Genomic DNA, 19997 nt, shown 5'->3' on the forward strand with positions numbered 1-19997 from the left:
AGAAATAAATGCTGAACATTTTCCAAACTTAGTGAAAGACAGCAATTTACAAATTCAAGAAATTTGGCAAACCTGGGAGAAGGATTAATCCAAAGAGCGTCACATCTGGGCACACTACAACAAAACCAAAGGTTAAGAGAGAATCTTGACAGTGGTCAGAGAAATATAAGACACTATGCACAGGAGAAGCACAGTACAAACGATGGTGCTGGGACACAATACAGTGACATCGGAAGTGCTGAAAGGGAAAAAAGTCCTGTCAACCAAGAACTCTACATTGAGAAAAAATACCTTTCAAGATAGAAGGTAAAATAAATTTATTTTAAAAAAAAGAAAGCTGTTTTTTTTGACAGTAGACCTGGAAGAAATGCTAAAGGAAGTTCTTCAGGCCGAAGGGAAATACCCAATGGAAATTGAAATTTTAGAAAGAAAGAAAAAACAATGGAAATGGTAAAATACGTAGGTAAATAGAAAAGATTATGCTTGTTTCTCAGAATTTCTTTCAAATAGGTGTGACTGTTTGTTGTAGACTGAATTGCCTCCTCCCAAAATTCAGACGCTGAAGCCCCAGCCCCGCTGTGACTGCATTTGGAGATGGAGACTTCAGGGAGGTAATTAAGGTGACGGGAGGAGATAAGGGTGGGGCCCTAATCTGATAGAATCGGTGTCCCTAGAAGAAGAGGAAAGGTCACCAAAGCTCACTCTCTCCCTGCAGGCATCTAGGAAGGGCCACGTGAGGACACAGTGAGAAGGCCGCTGTCTACAAAACAGGAGGAGAGCTCTCACCAGAAACTGAATTTGCCAGCACTTGACCATGGACTTCTAGCCTCCAAAACTGTAAGAAAAGAAATGTCTATTGTTTCAGCCACCCCAGTCTGTGGGACCTTGTAACGGCATCCTGAGAAGACTAATACACTATTTAAAGCCAATAACACAACAACGATTGTATTATTGGGTATACAGCATATGTAGATATCACGCACATTACAAGTACAGCATAAAGAGCTGGGGGTGGGGATAGGTGGAACTTAGAAGGTGAATGCTTTTTATATTTTACATGAAGTTATACTATATGCACTCTAAGTAGACTGAAAAATTTAGAATATTTATTGTAATTCCTAAAGAAATTATTTAAAAAAGAAAGCAAATACTGATGCCTAAAAAACAAACAGGGAAATTAAAATGGAATTCTGAAAATGGAAAAATATCCAAATAATCCCCAAAATGGCAGAAAAGAGACAGAGAAAGAAAAAACAGAATGGCCACAGAAAACAAATAGCAAAATGGAAGACCTAAATCCAACCATATTTATCTCTACACTAAATGTACAGACTTAAAGCATCCTAAGGAAAAATCAGAAATTCTGACTACAGAAAAGCAAGACCTGACTATATGCTGTGTACGCAGATGCACTTCACATAGACCTGGACAGAGATAATGGGGCTTTGGCCAATGGTGCTGGGAGGGAACACGAAGAAAAATAGATGGATTGGTGATATACATTTTGGAGTTAGAATTAATAGGACTTTTTTGATGGATTGGATGTGGGCAGAGAGGGAAAAGCAGGAGCCAAGAATTAATCCTAATTTTCTGGCTTTTATAAAGATATAAACGATGGCGCTTTTTACCAAGATGAAGACACACAATGAAGGATCAACTTAGGGAGTGTATCAGTTACTACAGTGAGAAAACTGGGAGCAATTCTTGACTTCTTCCTCCTGCTGCCTCCTTGTCATCTAATCCATCTTCTCCATTGATAGCAGTGCTATCCTTCGCAAACCTTGACCTCTCTCTTTTTCACACGTTTCACAGCCAATCCATCAGGAAATCCTGTTGGCTCTGCTTTCAAAATATATCTAAAAATCTGACCAGTTTTTACCAGTTCCTCTGCTGTCATCCTCATCTCACTGCTGGATTACTGCAATAGCCTGTTTCTGGTCTCCCTGCTTGCATCTCCCCGACTCCCACTCAAATTTATCCCCAACGGAGCAGGCAGCAGCCAGAATGATCTTTTAAAAACCTAAGTCATATCATCTCTCTCCTGTCCTCGTTACTCTCCAATGGCTTCCCATTTCACTCAGAGTAAAAGCCAAAATCCTTACAGTGGCCAGTAATATAGCCCCCATTACCTCTTTGAACTTATTCCCTACAACTCTCATTTGGTTCACTCTGCTCCAACCACATGGACTCCTTGCTATTTCTTTAATACCCTAGGCCAGCAAACCCCACAGCATCTTTGCACTGGGTACTCCCTTGGCCCGGTACGTCCTTCCTTCAGGTTTCCAAATGGCTGACTCTCTTCCCTTGCTCATTGTTTGAACATCACATCAATGAGATCTCTGACTGCCTTATTTAAAATTGCAAATTGCTCACCTGAATGCACAAGATTTCATCTTCTATTATTTTTAACAACTTAAACCATAAAATAAAATTTATTTATTTATTGTTTTGTCTTTTACACATTATTGTGTATTTCTTGTCTCCTCTTGTTAGAATGTAAGCTTGATAAGGGGACAGATCTTTGGATGGGGGACAGAGAGGCTGTTTTATTCACTGCTTTTTTCTTACTCAGAACAGTACCTTGAACAGAGTAGGCACTCAATAAATACTGGTTGTCTAAATAAATGTCACCCCAAAGAGTTTAGAGAGAACTGGAGAGCTATCAAGGTTGACAGGGTCACGTCTAAGTTTTAGAAAGACTGCTTTAGCCACAATCTTTAGAGAGGGTGTTGTGGACTGAGTGTGCCCCCCCAAATTCATACATTGAAACCTTAACCACCAGCATGATGGTACTTAGGGAGGTGATTAGGTCATGATGGTGGAGCCCTCACAAATGAGATTAGTGTCCTTACAAGGGTCTAAGGAGCCCAGAGTCCTCCCGTTCTGCCATGTGAAGACACGAGGAGAAGCTGGCCCTCTGCAATTCGGAAGAGGGCGCTCACCAGAACCTCAGCACACTGGCGCCCGGATCTTGGGCGTCCACCCTCTAGAACTGTGAGAAATAAATTTCCGTTGTCTACGGTACTTTGTGATAGCAGCCTGGCCTCACTGAGACATAGGGGTTAGAGGGGGAAAGATTAGAAGCAAGAATGTAATTGGGAAGCTGTGAAGGAGTCCAGCAGGGTATACAAGAACACAGTGGAGCCCGGACAGGATGGGGAACGCTGCGGCTCTGGCTCCTGCAGCGCTGGCCTTTGTATCCATGAAGTCGGTGCAGTCAGCCAAGTGAAATGCTGGGGACACACCAAAGTCTACACAGAGAGCCTATCAGTTACTGACACACGTGCGTTTCTCTCCAGGGCCTTCCAAAGCCGTCAGCTGCATTTGCTTCAAAATACTTGAAGAGAAAGTCACACTAACTGACAATAACCTCTCCTCCAGGAGTCTACAAGAGGACTGCAAGAAAAGGTCAGAAATGCAGCTCCACGAAAGTCAGGTCCAGCTCTGGAAAGATCCGGGGCTTCTGGTAGCTAACTTGGGTTTGAATCAAGGCTCTCCCACTTAGAACCGTGAGACCTTCACCAGGCTACTTCACTGCTCTGAGCCTATTTGTTCACTAGTAAAACTGACACAACAGCACAGACCACACAGACACGCTGTGCAGACCAGACGTAAAATGGAATCTTACTAAAGTAGTGCCAAAAGCGCTTGGCACATAACAGATACCCCCAGTAGGCTGCAGGGTAGTGCAAGCAACTTTATGTGCTACAATAAATTATAATGATCAGCTCCATATCCCACTTTCCCATTGGATGAAAAGCTACTAGAGGACAGGAATCACGTGACAATATTCCTGCCTGGCCCAGAGCAACTACACGAGTGAGTGACTGAAGGGACAAGATCACTGTCTGCACAACCTGGGCAGCGCCGTGCACTGTGAGTGCCTCATGCCCCACTGACAGAGCACCGATGTCCTCCTGAGGCCAGCCCCAGGCTGAGCAGTATTGGCAATAAAGGAGGAGGCAGAGAGGCATTCAGTGCACAAATCCTAAAGTTCCAGAAGCACAAAGTGACTTGCTACATTGTGACCCTGTGGCTCAAGTTCAAATTTAAATTCTGGGCTTGAGAAATTCAAAGCTACCCACCATCCCCCTCCCCCCACCCAAGTCCAGTGATCCCAGAAAGCCAATGCCATCACAGGGGCAGCTCGGGAATGTGTCTCGGCCTCCATACCCAATGCTAATCCCAATAAAAATGACTTCAAGGAAGACAGACAAGAGCTCTTGGAGAGAGGGATGGCTAAGGTCCGGCTGGAAATGAGCTGCAGCATCTGGATGCAGTGCCTGCAGGAATCGGTATTCTGTGGAAAAATCTGGGCAAAAAGCATGGTCTTTTGCATAGCTATCCTGGAGAGATTATCAACAAGCATGTGCCAGTCTTTGTTGGGTGCTGGTGAACTGAAGTCAGTCACCCATGGGAGGGCGTATGTGCCCTTCTCAGAGGAAACGCGTCTCAGAGGCACAAGCCTGGAATGAGTGGAAAACAAGCCCAAATCTCAACCAGATGAAAGTGCGGGGGCTGCAGAGCCAGACACATTCCACCCCATCTTCTTCATCCTCAAGTTAACCAGATGGACATTTTTTAAAGACCAGTCTATTCACATACTTGAAACGAAGTATTTGCTTTGTGATAGAAGATCTGTATTTAACTGGAAAAATGAGACAAAGTATTTTTCAAATCTAGAGTTCAGATAATTTTTGTTTCTTTTCTTTTTTTCTCTCGTTTCCCCTCCTTTACTTCCTTTTTCATCTCCTTTCTCTTCTCTCCTGCTTCAGATGGTGTATCTATGATGTGTGTTTAGAACAGACTATGGACAAGGTAATAATGGAGCAGACACTTGCAGACGTGGCATATGAGAGAAGATGTACATATGAAACAAAGAACAAAAAAGATGGACCTCCCTCTTATGGCGTCCTATATGACAGCATGTTGTGAAACCAGAGCTCAGAATTCTCGAAAGAATAAATGAGAATAAGTAAATGGAAAGGAAAGTTGAAGGGCAAAGGAACCATGGCTAGTGACAACGCACCAGTCTTCTCTCCAGGCTGTGCTTACTACCCTGGGTTTCCGTGACCCAGCTGGAAAATACGGATAATAATAGCTGTACCTATCTCATGGGGGTTTTCAGAGGATTAAATGAGACAGTACATGAAAGGCTCTTGGAATGGAGAATGGGAAATAAGTCTTCAAAGTAGATATTAGGCATTGTGATTATTATGAATATTATTCAAGGATTAACAAGACTATGTATATAAATCCTTCCCATAGGAAAACATACTCACTAAGGGGCAATTATTATTGTTATTATCTCGTCGTTATTGTTATTCTCATTTTCTAGGCGGTTTCTTTCTCTTTGCTTGGCCTCTCTGGACTGACACTTTATTGGATAGTCTATTTTGTTCTTGATTTAGATTTTGCCAAATACGCTAGCTTTTAGATTTCCTAAGATTTCACTCTGTGACCCATGGGCCAATCACGTCTCAACCACATGTCCAGTGAAACTATATGTGTAGAGTTGCCCAAACTGGAGCTCCGCACGCAGCTGGATTGGTTGGTGGTGCAAAATCAATTACCCAACAATTTTCACGACTCTTGTCAAAAACCATAGTGGACTATAATGAAGATTTTATTAATAGCAAAAAAGAAGTCACGCTTTTAATATAAATTTAAGTTCAGGAAACAGGCATAACCAATTCTTGTCCACAAAGGTATGTCAAAATGTTTGGGCAGAGACAGCTTACATCCATAGCAACAGAGCAAACTTTGAGCCAAAAGCATTTCCAGACTGACAGAGATGTTTAATGTGCATACTTAAGTCTCTGAAAACCTGTCGATGGACAATGCACCCTGAACAAAGAGTTGGCTTACTGGATCATTATTCTTGCTAAAAAGCCTCAGACTGGGGCCGGCCCAGTGGCACAGCAGTTAAGTTTGAGCACTCTGCTGTGGCAGTCTGGGGTTCGCAGGTTCAGACCCCGGGTGCGGACCTACACACTGCTCATCAAGCCACGCTGTGGCAGCGTCCCATGTACAAAATGGAGGAGGACTGGCACAGATGCTAGCTCAGAGCCAAACTTCCTCACAAAAACAAACGAACACACAAACAAACATAGCCTCCGGGTTGTGTCCTCGGTGAGTTCTGGGTCTGCTAAGGGTGACTATACCGTGATGTGGAGTTGAAAAGGGCTGTATTTCAGGAGTGGATTTTCAATGTGTCACAGAAAGGGAATGGATATTTAAGTTGACAGTTGTGTAAATACATGACACTAGTTTAAACAGGAGAATGTAAACTCCAGTCCCTCCGCACCTTAGGTACACAATGATGTCTTACTTCTCAACTTTTCTAGCACTGGTTATTAAGACCAATCAGATGTTATTTATTTTATACTCACTGAGCTTCCCTACAGTGAGCTCCTTAAAGCCAGGGACTCATGGCGGTCTAACTCCTTTCCTCCATCTCTGTGGCCTGGCACAAGAGCAAAGGCACAGAACACGCTCTTTGAAGCCAGCCATCTACTGCACTTCCAGCGACTGTGAAAGAGAACTGAGGCAGCTAAGAATAAAGTAGCAATACACTAAGAAGTGGAAAGTAATGATTATGTGCATCCACATCCAGCTTTGGATCAGATCACTTTTAATTTGGCTTAACATTTAGAAGAGCTGGTAGGGGAATCAGACCATAAACAGATGCTTTCAACATAACATAGTAAATGTGCGCCTGGGTAACCGAGCCTGGGTCTCACTGTCCTCGCAACATAACATAGTAAACGTGCGCCTGGGTAACCGAGCCTGGGTCTCACTGTCCTCGCAACATAACATAGTAAACGTGCGCCTGGGTAACCGAGCCTGGGTCTCACTGTCCTCGCAACATAACATAGTAAATGTGCGCCTGGGTAACCGAGCCTGGGTCTCACTGTCCTCGCAACATAACATAGTAAATGTGCGGCTGGGTAACCGAGCCTGGGTCTCACTGTCCTCGCAACATAACATAGTAAACGTGCGCCTGGGTAACCGAGCCTGGGTCTCACTGTCCTCGCAACATAACATAGTAAACGTGCGCCTGGGTAACCGAGCCTGGGTCTCACTGTCCTCGCAACATAACATAGTAAACGTGCACCTGGGTAACCGAGCCTGGGTCTCACTGTCCTTTGCCCGCCAGTCCCTCTGAGGCCCGCTGACCTTTACACCTCAGTTTTCAGTCAGCATTGCCACCGTGCTCAGGCAAGCACTCGGCTTTTTGTCTGTGGATTAGCCTTCTAAAACCAGTCTCCCTGCTTCCAGCATGTGCCTGCAGGAACTCCTCACTGCTGCCAGCCAGAGTCATTTACAACTGAGATCTGACTATGTCCGTCTGCTGTTCCAGTTTCACACTGGTTCCTCTTGGTCTTGGTCTACCAGCAAAGTTCATTTCCTGAGCACGCTCACAGGGAATTCTTATGATGTGGTCCCTGCCCATCTCTCTAGCTTTTTTTGTAAGTCATTCTTCTAAGGACAGTTTGTGCCATAGCTGAAATTCTGGACTACTTGCAATTGTTTTTCACTCCCATGTCTTTGTTGCTATACCAGTTCTCCTGCCTAGAAGAGTACTCCTCTGCTTCTTTGCCTGGTTTGTCTCTATTTCTCTTTTAAGGCTTAGCACCAATGCCTTCTCTCCTGCAAAGAGCTTCCTGTGGTCGCTCTGTGCCAGCGCCGTGCCTTGTGCCTCTGGCGCAGTGCTCATCTCATGCGTATGGATCTTTTGTCTTCCTGATTCGACAACCCCATGAATTCAACAAACTTTCATCAAGCACCTTCTATGAACCAGGCACTGAGCTGGATACAAAGAGAAGTATGATATGGCCTTTGCCTGTAAGAGGCTCATAGATTTCTGGAAAAGACAGATTAGTAAGCCAATAAGAATAATACAATGGGATAAGAACTGGTGTTGTGTCTTACAGGACAAGTGAAACCATCCAGGTGGTAAAGAAGTCTCTGAACAAGGCCAGAAGCACATACAGAGGCATAGAGGCCGGGAATGACATGAGCCGTGGGGAAGCTGTGAGCAGGGCACTCCCAGTGACAGGGACGTGTGTGGGACTGGAGGCAACAAAGCGCATGACGTGCCCAGAAAACTACCTGAACTGTTCCAAGTGCTATGGACTGTCGTGTGAGAGACAGGGGAGAAGAGAGGCAGCCACCACTTCCCGGACCAACATTTAGTCATTTGGCAAGCACATACTGCGCATGCATTGAACATTAGGCTGTACACTAGGAGAAAGAGGATTCTTCTGATTTAGGAGACTGGAAATCTGGATACCGTGTGCACGGGCAGTGTGACAAAACGAGCTAGTCAAGACCACACTGAGAAAGGGTCAACTTACCAATTTTCCAGTAACACTCTGACCACCTTCATTCAGCCAGAACCCAGGGACCATGGCTGAGAAGTAAGGGCCCCAGACTCCTGGTACAAATATCGGATCTCTGCTGATCTGGAAAGGAACGGGCAACACGGGTGAAAACAGTGGCTCACTGCTAGAAGGAACCTCATCCTCTTCGCATCTGATGTCTCTACAACCATGGAATGCAGCTTCTTACTAAATACCTTCTTCAGTGGGGAAGTCACTTCCATCTTTGGAAACCTTTCGGATAAATTCATTTAGATGTCAGGCAGGGTAACAAAAAAGATCATTTTGGAAAGAAAGTGACGATTCCTTGCTGGCTCCCTCTCTGTGGGAGACTGACTGTAGAAATGCTCCCCATTTTACATCCGCCCCCCCCGCCGCACCCACCTCTTTTGCAGCACGGCTTTGCAGCTCCTCATACTGGGAAGTGGGTCTGTTCCCGACCCCTTGAATTTGGGTCAGCCTTATGACTTGTTTTGGCCAACAGAGTGAGGTGGCAGTGAGGCTGTGCCAGTTTTCCAGGCCTAGGCCTCAAGAGGCCCGTGCGCCTCTACTGCTCCTGCCATGAGAACAGGCCCAGGCCGGCCAGCTGGGCACAAGGGAGCTGCGTCAGCCTAGCGGCCACAGGTGATTTCTCAATGTGAGAGCCAAACAAGATCAGCAAATCCTCTTAGTTGCTTGGCAGCCAACAAGCCCAGGGCACCAGAACAGCCCAGCCGACTGTCAGATTGTGAACAAAAATACATGTCTTATTGTAAGTCACTAAGATTTGGTATGTGTTTGTTCCCAGGCATTTTTGTGGCAATAGGTAAAAGATACATTCCCTTCCTTCTGCAAATACTTACTAGCCACCTAAGAGCTTGTCATCCCCCTCTACTGGGTGCCGGGGACACAGGGATGAAGCAGAAAAAGAGTTCTCGTGTTCAAGAAGCCCCCACCCAGATGGGAGCTAGACAAGTAAACAGGCAAATAGAATACAGTGTGGCCCATGGGATGGTAGAGACAAAATGCAGACTGCTGTGGAAGGGTACCCGGGATGAGGAGTGAAATGGGCCAGAGGCGGCTTCTTACAGAGTGGGACATCAGCTTAGACTATAAGATTCAGCAGATGAAGTGGGACAGGCATTCCAGGCCAAGAGAACAGCTTGAACAGAGCTGGGGAGATGAGACAGGGGTGCTCTTAGTATTCAAGAAGCTACAATGGTTTTTTTGTAGCAGACCATGAAAGCCCCTTTAGGTGTTGGAAAGCATATCAAGAGATGAGCCCAGACTGGCAGGGAGGGACCCTGTGTTCACTCATCTGGGATGGAACACGCGACTCACTCATCCAGTGCGATGGATGCTGAGGTCCTGTCTGGGGGTGTGGAAGGGTAAGTCGGGGGAGGAGGGGAATGGAGTTGGTACTCCAGGTCTACTCCTGCATGTCTTGAGGGGGGGCAGAGAATCTCTTCATTCATTCGTCCTACAAAGATTTATTCAGCCCTTATTGCATGCTCGGTACTGTGGCGGGTCCTAGGATATGGAAACAAACTGAATATCCATCACTTCTGCCCTCATGAAATGGATAGCACAGCATTTTAGCACAGGGACAAACCTTCCTTAAACGTCCTGACTCAAACTATGCCATTTCCCTTTTCAGTAAACTAGTGAGTGTCCTCAAACCACTAGGATTTCCCACCCCCAAACGGGAAGGAGGTGAGAGAAGGCAAGGAAACTACGCAACACTGTCAACTTTAAATTTTGTCCCAAATAGAGATAATTTATTAAAAAAGGGGACATTTGACACCTAAAATAGGAGGAATAATTTCAGGAAAAAAGACAGGCTTCTGCAAGAAAAGACAGTTCAGCTCGCATGGACATATCCACTCATTTCCTTATGGGATCAACAGACGTTTCCTGAGTTCCTCTTGTGATCCAAGTCTGTAGCGGTCCCTGGGAATAAATGGTGGCCCAAAGAGCACATTCCTGCCCACTGGAGCATGCTGTCTTGACAGCAAGGCAGACAAGGGGGACCAATCCTTCAGGTTTGGCCAGGATTCTCCCAGTTTTAGCACTGAAAGTCCCATATCCTGGAAAATCCATCAGTTCCAGGCAAAGGGACACCTGGTCACCCTAAGACAGACAATCAAATCATCACACAAGCGTGTAAGTATAAACTGTGATAAGGAAATGAAGGAAAATCAAAAGGTATAAAAGCACATAAGTGAGGTAGCTAATCTAGTCTAGGGGTAAGAGAAGGCTTTTCTGAGGAAGCGATATTTGAATTAAGCTGTAAAACATGCAGAGAAATTATTCAGGTGGGTGTGAGTATACGTGTCTGTGTTGTATAAGTGTGTGTGTGTCTGTGTGTGAGTGTTTATGTGTACGTTTGAGTGTGTGTACGATACGGAGTGTTCCAGCCAGAAGGAGCACACACTAAATGGTCTTCATTATTGTCACTCTGTCTTAGCTGGTGAAAATTTTATCACATGCCAGCCTTAGAAACCACTGCCTTGAGCTGCATCCCAAAGCTGCTTTGGGATGAATAAGACAGCACATGTTCACAACCACTAAGACCCGGCGTTGGGACAGGTAGATGGACACCCACCAAAGTCAGATCATCTCTTTTCATGCCCTGCACCCCTTCCCTTCCAGAACGCTTAGCCCCATTTGATAAATTACTCTCAGAGCAGTTGTATAAGTTGTCCACAGCCACACAGTTAGTAATAAGCTGAGGGGGAATTGGAACCCAGGCAGATGTTGGCCTCAAACCTTACGTTCTTTTTTAACTTGTATACATAAATTACTTAGGAATGTTATCCATAGCCCGCCCCGCCCACTGCCATCTCACAGTTTAAGCACATTACTGCATCCACTGCAGCAGAACTGCATTAGGAGATGGTGCGTCTGCTGCTCAGAAATGTCAGGTGAAGGAAGGCTTTGCCTGGCTCTGTCCAGGGAGGAAGCTCTGAGTCCACTCCTGCCTGTGCTTACTTAGCAGGAATGACACGCGCGTCTCATCAGACATCCTGAGTAAAGCAAGGAAACAAAGACCCAGAAGCACATGTCGCAGAGCACTTCCCATCACTCCCAGACACGGTGCTCCCGGAGGAAACCAGGAGCGGCTTGTGAGAGAGCGAGAGAGAAAGAGCACATTTGTATATTTACGTGTGCTTTGATCCTTTGCAATAAACCTGAATATTTAAAAATGTTTTTGTGAAAGCTCTTTCCATGCTGATGACCATCTTGGCCTGGAAGCTGCTCTGTTACCCAAAAAAAGGGAGTTCATTTCACTCCACTGATGACAGGTGTCGGTATAGGACACTGACTTCTCAGTAATGATGCTGTTGGCAACAACAACATTCAGATTGACTGAGAACTTAGTGAAAGCCTTATTCTGAGCACATTATAAGAACTAAATCACTCCATCCTCACAAAAACCCTAAGGGAAGATTCTACCATTATTCCTATTGTGCAGATGTGTAAACTGAGACAGAGAGAGTTAAATAGCATGTCCAAGGTTATAAAAATGCAAAGCAGTCAGGCATCACATTCTACAGGTTCTATGATTGTCTCCACCAAAGTATGGTGTTGTTTTTAGGCTACAGTTGCTTCTCCGAATCCTTCACTTCCTTTCAAGGGCAGAAAAAAGGGCCATTACAGCCAACACAGATTAGCTCAAATTGAACAAACCTCCGGACCTTGAAGACAGGAGGTTAGGGATCTTCCCTTCCAAAAGGCTTTCTGATAAGTTCCCCTGAACACGCTTGTGAAGTGCCGAGGAGAGAGCATGGGCGAGTTGGAGACCTACCCTGACTCCGCTCCTGCCGGCCGCATGCGAGCCAGGTGGTCCTACGCAAGGGCATCTTTCTGGGCCTCAGCTTCCTCAATTCCAAAATGAGAGGAATGATATGAATATTGGAGTACTTTGTGAAGATTAAATAAGGTGTCACATATAAATAGCTTATTAGATGTTAAATACCACACAAACGTTAGTTCTTGAAATGAGGCTTGTACGATGGAATAGCCAGGTGACTGGGTTGAACGACGAGAGCCAAAAGTAACTGCAGCCATGGAGGGAGGTTGCTAGATTCATCCTTGGTCTTATGTAGTCAATATCCTTTTTTTTTTTTTTTTGAGGAAGATTAGCCCTGAGCTAACTGCTACCAATCCTCTTCTTTTTGCTGAGGAAGACTGGCCCTGAGCTAACATTTGTGCCCATCTTCCTCTACTTTATATGTGGGAGGCCTGCCACAGCATGGCTTGCTGAGCAGTGCCATGTCTGCACCCGGCATCCGAACTGGCGAACCCCAGGCTGCCAAAGTGGAATGTGTGAACTTAACCACTGTGCTACTGGGCCGGCCCCTATATAGCCAATATTCTTAATAATGAAGTAGAAGATGATATAGAAGGAAAGCTTATATTTTCAGATGGTATAAACTTGGACAGACTGTTTATTATGGGGGCATGTCGAAATCAAGATTCAAAGTTACTTCAAAGAGATGGAGCATTAAGCAAAATACAAGAAGAAAATACTTAACATTTATTTAATCATATAGTTAAAATTTTGCACTTAAAAGGTACTAGCAAGGGGGCCAGCCCTATGGCGTAGTGGTTAAGTTCAGCATGCTACACTTTGGCAGCCCAGATTCATGGGTTTGGATCCCGGGCATGGACCTACACAACTTGTCAGCCATGCTATGGCTGTGACCCACATATAAAGCGGAGGAACATTGGTACAGATGTTGGCTCAGCAACAATCTTCCTCAAGCAAAGAGAGGAAGATTGACTACAGATGTTAGTTCAGGGACAATCTTCCTCAAGCAAAAAAAGAGGAAGATTGGCAAACAGATGCTAGCTCAGGGCTAATCCTCAGCAAAAAAATTTTAAAAAGGTACTGGCAATATTCTCTTTCACAATGTTCTTTTTCATGGGTGGTGGTACACGGCTATTCAATTCAGTATTGTTTAAACTGTATGTAAACATTCGATATCTTCTTTCATTATGTGTAATATAAATAAAGTTATAGAAAGCTGCAATAAAACAAAACATATAGTTGTACACCATATGCCAGGCACTGAGATGAGCAACAAGGCTTTAAAAATAATAAGGAAAAAAATTAATAATAAGGCAAGGCTGCTTTCCTTAGGGAGCTCCTAGTCTGTCCGGGAGACAAAGAGGTCGAACTAGATAAATTACAACAAAACAAGCTGCATGCTACAGTGAGAGCGAATGGAGTGTGGCAGGAGGCCACGCTGCCCGGGAGAGGACCACTGCTGTGCAGAGGCGGCCAGCTCGGAGCCAGGCCTCAGAGGAGGAGCAGGGGCCATGGCCAAGATGGAGGCCTCCAGGCAGGAAGGGCTGCACGCTGAGGCTCAGCCAAGAAGCTGCACAGCATCGTGGCTCTCACAAGGGCCTAGAGTTCTGCGTTTTACTTTAAACAAAAGATCATTTGGTTCACAGGATGGGTATATTTTTGCATCAACATACCCTACTGCTTGTCAAAAATTTAATTTTAAAAAAGCTTTGTGGGAAAAAGCCCCAATGAAACCACTCTCTAAGTCAATAAATAATAATATAAAAATAAGAATAATAATCAAATAGTAATTGCTAATAGTTATTGTGGGCATATTATGTGCCGAAGACTCGTCTAGCCCCTTTATGGACATTATCACATTTAATACTCATGACAACCTGATGAGACAGGCCTTATTATTATCCTTAGTCCACAAACAAGGACGTGTGAGCCAAAGGAGCTCAGAGAGCTGGTGAACAGGAGTAACTGCAGGGTCCAAGCAGGATCCAAGCTACAAACTACCGACGTACATGCCTCTCTCAACCTTACTCTCCTCATCTATAAAATAAAGAGATTGGATAGAGATGTTTACGATCTCTTCTGTCTCTGGGATTCCCTGAGATTCCAGGAAGCTGAGTCACTCTTCCCCAGCTGGCCAATCAGAACTCTCCAGCAGCTATTTCAACACAACTCTGCACTCACACGGCTGCGCTCGCGGGCTGCACTGGGTGGTCTCTTGGGGCTTCTCTAGGTACCCACTTTGCTCTACTATCCCTCTGACCTGTGGCCAAGATTATCAGGGGGGTTTCTCAGCTGTCAACTTCATGGGTTTTATTTAATGGCGATTATCTAGAATATCTTACATTAGCTGAGTAAATATTCAGCATTTACTGGATACACACTGAGCTCAAACTATTGTTTTAAATATGAGAAGGTATACAAAGATGGGCATTAGAGTCACATAAGGGACAAATCCCTGTCCTCTTGCAGTTTACAGTCTAGGAGGAGTTGGGGTGCAGGACAGGCTGGGTGTAACTGACTGGCAAGTGTATGTTTGCACTCTGACTTACAACTGCCTGGCATTATGTGGCATCAAACACACACAGTCCGGGTGATGGCCGAAGACCTAAGACCACAAGGATCAGAAATGGCAGAGCAGGGAAGAGAAGCCTCTCTCCCTGTGCTCCTGCCTCCTTCCCCGTCTGTGCCCAGTCTGTGCCCAGCTGGCTCCCTCAGTGGCTGCCCCCGGCTGAGATCCCTCTTAGGCTGGGCCACTTCCTGCTGAGTTCTTTGCAGGAATGAAGGCCAGGCGCCTGCTCACATCTCTTTCTGGGAGAGATGGCTGGGCTCAGAGCAGGGAGCTGCTCTCCCAACGGCCCCTCTGTCCCCCACCCTCAGAGGCAGGCCTAAGCCTCTGGCAGGGGCAGCAGGCAGGCTGCAGGCGCCAGCAGTCCCGGGAGGGAACAGCAGGTTTTGTTTCGAGTGCCTCCAACCAGGTTGGGAGTGTCAGAGGGCAGCCTGGGTATTTCCGTGGTGGCTCATCCCTCCCTCCAAAGGGACTGGGCTATTGTCTTACTAGAAAAAACCATTTAGACACATTCCAGCCAACTCCCAGCTTACTACACAGTACAAAAGAGCACAGAGAATTCTGTCTATGAATGGGGCTCCTAGCATTCACCTCGATTTCCGCACTTCTCAGATTAAACTGTAAACAGCTGTTTGCCTATCCTGTGAAACAGTGAGGAATCATGTCTTGTCTTAAAGGCAGTGAACACAGTCTACAGTACGAGCACAGACCGTGGAGTCAGAAAAACCTGAGTTTCAATTCTGGTTAGGTTGCTTACTAGCCACGTGACTTTGAGTCTTTCTGAGACTCAGTTTCGTCATCTATAAATGGAGATAATCTCATTGATCACAGAGTTTTGTGTGAGTCCTAAGTGGTAATATATATAAAGATCCTAGGACACAATATGCTCTCAAGAAATGTGAAACAACAGCCGGTTTAATTCCGCTCCTCTTTGGGACACTGCAAAGACCCGGAGTCCACAGACCTGTGTGTGGGCTGCGTCTCTGCCCCTTATTAGCTCTGTCTCCCTGGTAGACCCCTCTTCCTCTTCCCTCCTGGATTTGTCTCACCCACATCTCCCAGGTCAGCCCATCCACTCCCATGTGTGTAATGAAAATTTAGGCTATTGAGTCCCAAATTTTTATCCCAAACTCAGGCCTTGCTCTTGAGTTTCATACTGGACATTTGATGCAGATGTCTAATCAACATGTCCAAACAGAAGCCACCATCCTTCCTCCCAGGGCTACTCTTGTTCTGGGGTTCCTGTCTCATTGAATTGTACCCTATTTACTCAACTACTAGAATACCATTCTTAATTTATTATTATTATTAGTTTTTTTTGAGGAATATTAGCCCTGAGCTAACATCCGCTGCCAATCCCCCTCTTTTTCCCCGAGGAAGATTGGCCCTGAGCTAACATCTGTGCCCATCTTTCTCTATTTTCTATATATGGAACACCTACCACAGCATGGCTTGATAAAGGGTGTATAGGTCTGCATTGGGGATCTGAATTGGCGAACCTCAGGTCTCTGAAGGGGAGCGCACAAGCTTAACCACTAAGCCACCGGGCCAGCCCCACGATTCTTAACGTCTTAATGTACTCATCTTTCTCTTCTGCTCCACAATCAGTCACATGTACTGTCAAGTCTATTTTTCCAACAAAAGCTTGTTTCTCCCCATTGCAAATACATTAGTCCAGGCCTTCCTCATCCCTTGCTTAGATTATTGCAACAGTGATTAAGCTAGACTCCCTGCCTCAAATACGATCCTCCACTCTGCACCCCCAAAAGCCACACTCAGAGACTCCAACTTCCATACCTCCAGCATAAAGATCTTCCTCACACACAAACCTAATTATATCACTTCCCTTACTCAAATCCTGTAAAAGTTCCCCACGAAGTCTGAGAACTTTCTGATCTGGCTTTTATCTATTCGTCTGGCCTAATCACACAGGTTATCATTTCCCCATCATGTTTACAATAAGCCCATCACAGCCTAGAAATTCTCCAAGTGTGCCAATTTCTTTCTTATCTCTGCATCTTTGTAAATTCTCCTCCCTCTGTCTGAAAGGCATTCCCTCACACTTTTCCCTGGCTAACTCTTACATGCCCTTTTATAAGACTCAGCTCAATGCCACCTGCTCTTGGAAGCCTCTCGAAACCTGACTTCTCCCTCAGCGCTGGGTTAGGTGCTCCTCCTGCGTCTCCCCTTAGCTCTCCGGATGTCCACCATGTAGGCCGTCATAACACATGTCAAGTGTGTAAGTGTATATAGCTATATCTACAGATACATATAGAATGTATACTTAATCCGTAATATGGATGTAATATGCTTTATAAACTAAGTCACCACATAAATGCAGGACAGGGCTAAAATTATTATTAACATATAATGTCACAGATATTAAGAGCAATAACAGAATCTAACACACGCCCAGCCACCTGTAAGTGGAGCATAGTTACTAAAGCTCAGGCTCGCCAAATTTTCCTCTCCTCTACTTGGGGGTTTCTGGAAGGTTAGCAGTCCTCCAGGAAATAGTTTGCCTTCTAGAAACCCAACCCCTTTATTTAAGTTTGCTCAGAAGAAGAGCACACGAAAGCTGCTCCTAGGCCTCCCTGTTGCTGAGCGTCTGAGCCAGCCGAGAGGGCCCTGGGCAGCTCCGTCACCCAACCAAACAGCCCTCAAATCTGGGACGGAGGGAAGCAGCCAAATACCGCCTGCAATGTCCTGAATTACTTGCAAAATATTTTGGACTCCTTAAACCCCGAATTCCTCATTCCTCATCATTCTGAAACCCATATGTAACCACAATAGAAACGTAATCCATATGTTTCTCATTCACTTATACTTAAAGTACCCAAAGTTGCCTTGCAAGAGAGACTGAACAGCCAAGAAGTCTTTGAGTCCTTCTTGAAGTTTCCCCCCAATTTTATTTTCCCTGCAGACAAGAAACCACCCTTGGCCTTCTCTATACAAATGCCTGACTGGCTCCAGTGAGCTCAGCCTGGCTTTCAGCTTTGAAAGCTCCAAGAGCTGTTTGACTCCAAAGATATAAAATCATATCTTGCATCTTTTCCACAGCCTAAACAATCTGCGGTGGGTAAGCAATTTTTGCTCTCTTCTGTGGACCCTGTGAGGGAGGAAGGACAAGGGGGTTGGCGGGGGGAGGTGCTAATACGGTGGAAACCTGCATGGTAGGCAACACACGGATTCTCAGCTGTTCTGATGACACTCAGTGCGTTGGACCCTCAGAGTCAGACCATATCTTCTATTTCTGTCACATCCCCCAGGAATGGGCACAGAGCTAATTATTAACTGGTTCTCAAATATGGACCAACTGATGCTCTCTTTTGATTTGAAACCAGCTGTTAGGAAAAGCAGGTCCCTCTTACAGACTTTAGGGGTCAATTAAAAAGATGCCTGCAGCAGTCTCACAGCCGAGGCTCATCAGCTGGTGCAGAAGAGATGACACAGCCTTCCCCTCGCGACAAGACCCTGGGCCCCCCTACACGGTGCCTCCATCAGACACCTTCTGATTCCTGCCTGCTAAGCTGTGGATGCTTTCTTCTCCTGCCCCGCTCCTGGTCACTTCTCTGTTTCTCTTATTACTGCCTTTTGCTCTGATACCAGAGTGTGGCCTCAGACATCATCTCATAAATCTGACACAGACTTAGATTTTCTGGTTTGACTCTCAATATTCTGTCTTAATTTGCTGTGTGACCTTGGTCCCTGGGGTATTCATCTGAAAAATAGGGCAAATAGGACCTCTTTTATAGATTTGTACAGATGAAATGTGGCTCAGTCTATTATGGGCCTTGGTACAGTGCCTGGTACATTCAGTGTCCCAGAGAAATGTAGCGGTATTAATATCACCCCCTCCACACTGGCCAAGACGTACTTCTTATTTATGGAGTGGAGTACACATAGGCATTTAATTTTGAAATGTAAGATCTGACACCATCGTGACTAGAATTCTAAAGTAGGGTACAGAGGTTTTGCTGGCTCTAAGGAAGAGAGCAAGATAAGAATCAACACTCACTCAGATGGCTCATTTCTATTTGCAAGATCTGTCACCAGAAAGAAAGACAATCAAGGCTTCCCCCAGTTAATAGCATGCTGTGTAAACACGAAGAGAAGCTTGGCTGAACCACATTAGGGCCTCCTTTGATGGAAGTCAGAGTTCCCGTGCACACGCATCACGTGCTGCCTTTTGGAGGTGCTCCCCAGAAGGACCCGCGCCTGCTGTTCAGCCACACTGGAGACAAGTCCATGCACATCCAGACCTGAAGAACCTTGGTCTTCAGAACTCTCTCTCCATTTTTGGCCTAACAGAAGAAGAGAAGGCTAAACTGGCTGGGCAAAGAGAATTAAAAACTATCCACAGGCACTTGGGTAGCTCCCCCACTGAGTGACTGCAGAAGTATTATAAACTGAGAAGCGTTTATCAAACATCAGCCAAGGTGATTAGGGTGAAGGAGTTTATTCCTCACATCCTCTCTATAACCCACAAGATTGACGAGAGCATCAAAAAATAGTGAAGGTTGCCAGGAAGGAGGTCAGGAGAAGAGAGGTGGAGACAGAGGCTATGGAACCCGACCTTCTCTGGCTGCTAATGTGTTACCAGGGAAAGCACATAAGTGGCAGATGTGCCAGCCTGTCCACGGCGGACAATGATCATGGCCCTCCTTCCTGCTGTTCCTGGACTCGGCCTCTGAATCCCTCACAGGCCACGTGCCAGGGAGCCCCTGCATCAGCTGAAGTGCCCTGTGCTGTGGAGCTTCTCTGCATCCCTAGGTGGGGTACCTTCATATCCAACCCCCCGAAGATGCTGGGCAAGCCCGCATCACACCCATTTTGACAGAAAAGGGAACCGAGCTTCAGAGATGTTCAGTCGAGTTCCCAGGCTCATACACAGGCCAGAATCAGGATTTAGACTCAAATCTGACTCAAGGGTCCATACGCTTCCTGATACACTTTTTTAGAGAAAAAAGACTGTGAAAAGGAGAGGCAAGGACACAGGAAGCAGGCAGCTCCTTCTTCAACGTTTGGTCTGACACCAGTGCAACTCCTGCTGGGCCCAGAGTAGAATGCGTCTTTGCAAATTCAGCAGACATGCCGGGATTTTCCCAAGTTGGAGAGAGAGAGAAATCACACATTCCGTCACACCCAACAGCCCTTTTATGAGAATGTTAAGTGAGCCTCACGTTAAAGAAAATACTTAGGGCCGGCCCCATGGCCTAGTGGTTAAGTTCAGTGCGCTCCGCTCTGGTGGCCT

At 45.7% G+C, this 19997-nt stretch overlaps 1 protein-coding gene across 28 annotated transcripts in view; it reads right to left on the bottom strand.

Annotated features, from left to right (window-relative positions):
- FGGY (FGGY carbohydrate kinase domain containing) overlaps positions 1 to 19997 on the bottom strand; it is a 378492-nt gene that overhangs the window by 122233 nt on the left and 236262 nt on the right. For 25 of the 28 annotated variants that reach the window (XM_014844657.3, XM_070509784.1, XM_070509761.1 and 22 more), the window contains one exon: positions 8361 to 8468. The exons of the other annotated variants lie outside the window; for them this stretch is intronic. In XM_014844657.3, the coding sequence (XP_014700143.1) occupies positions 8361 to 8468 (108 nt within the window). The remainder of the gene's footprint in view (positions 1 to 8360; positions 8469 to 19997) is intronic. 28 annotated transcript variants of the gene reach the window in all.

This window comes from Equus asinus, chromosome 5 (assembly GCF_041296235.1).
Source record: "Equus asinus isolate D_3611 breed Donkey chromosome 5, EquAss-T2T_v2, whole genome shotgun sequence".
Lineage (NCBI taxonomy): Eukaryota > Metazoa > Chordata > Mammalia > Perissodactyla > Equidae > Equus > Equus asinus.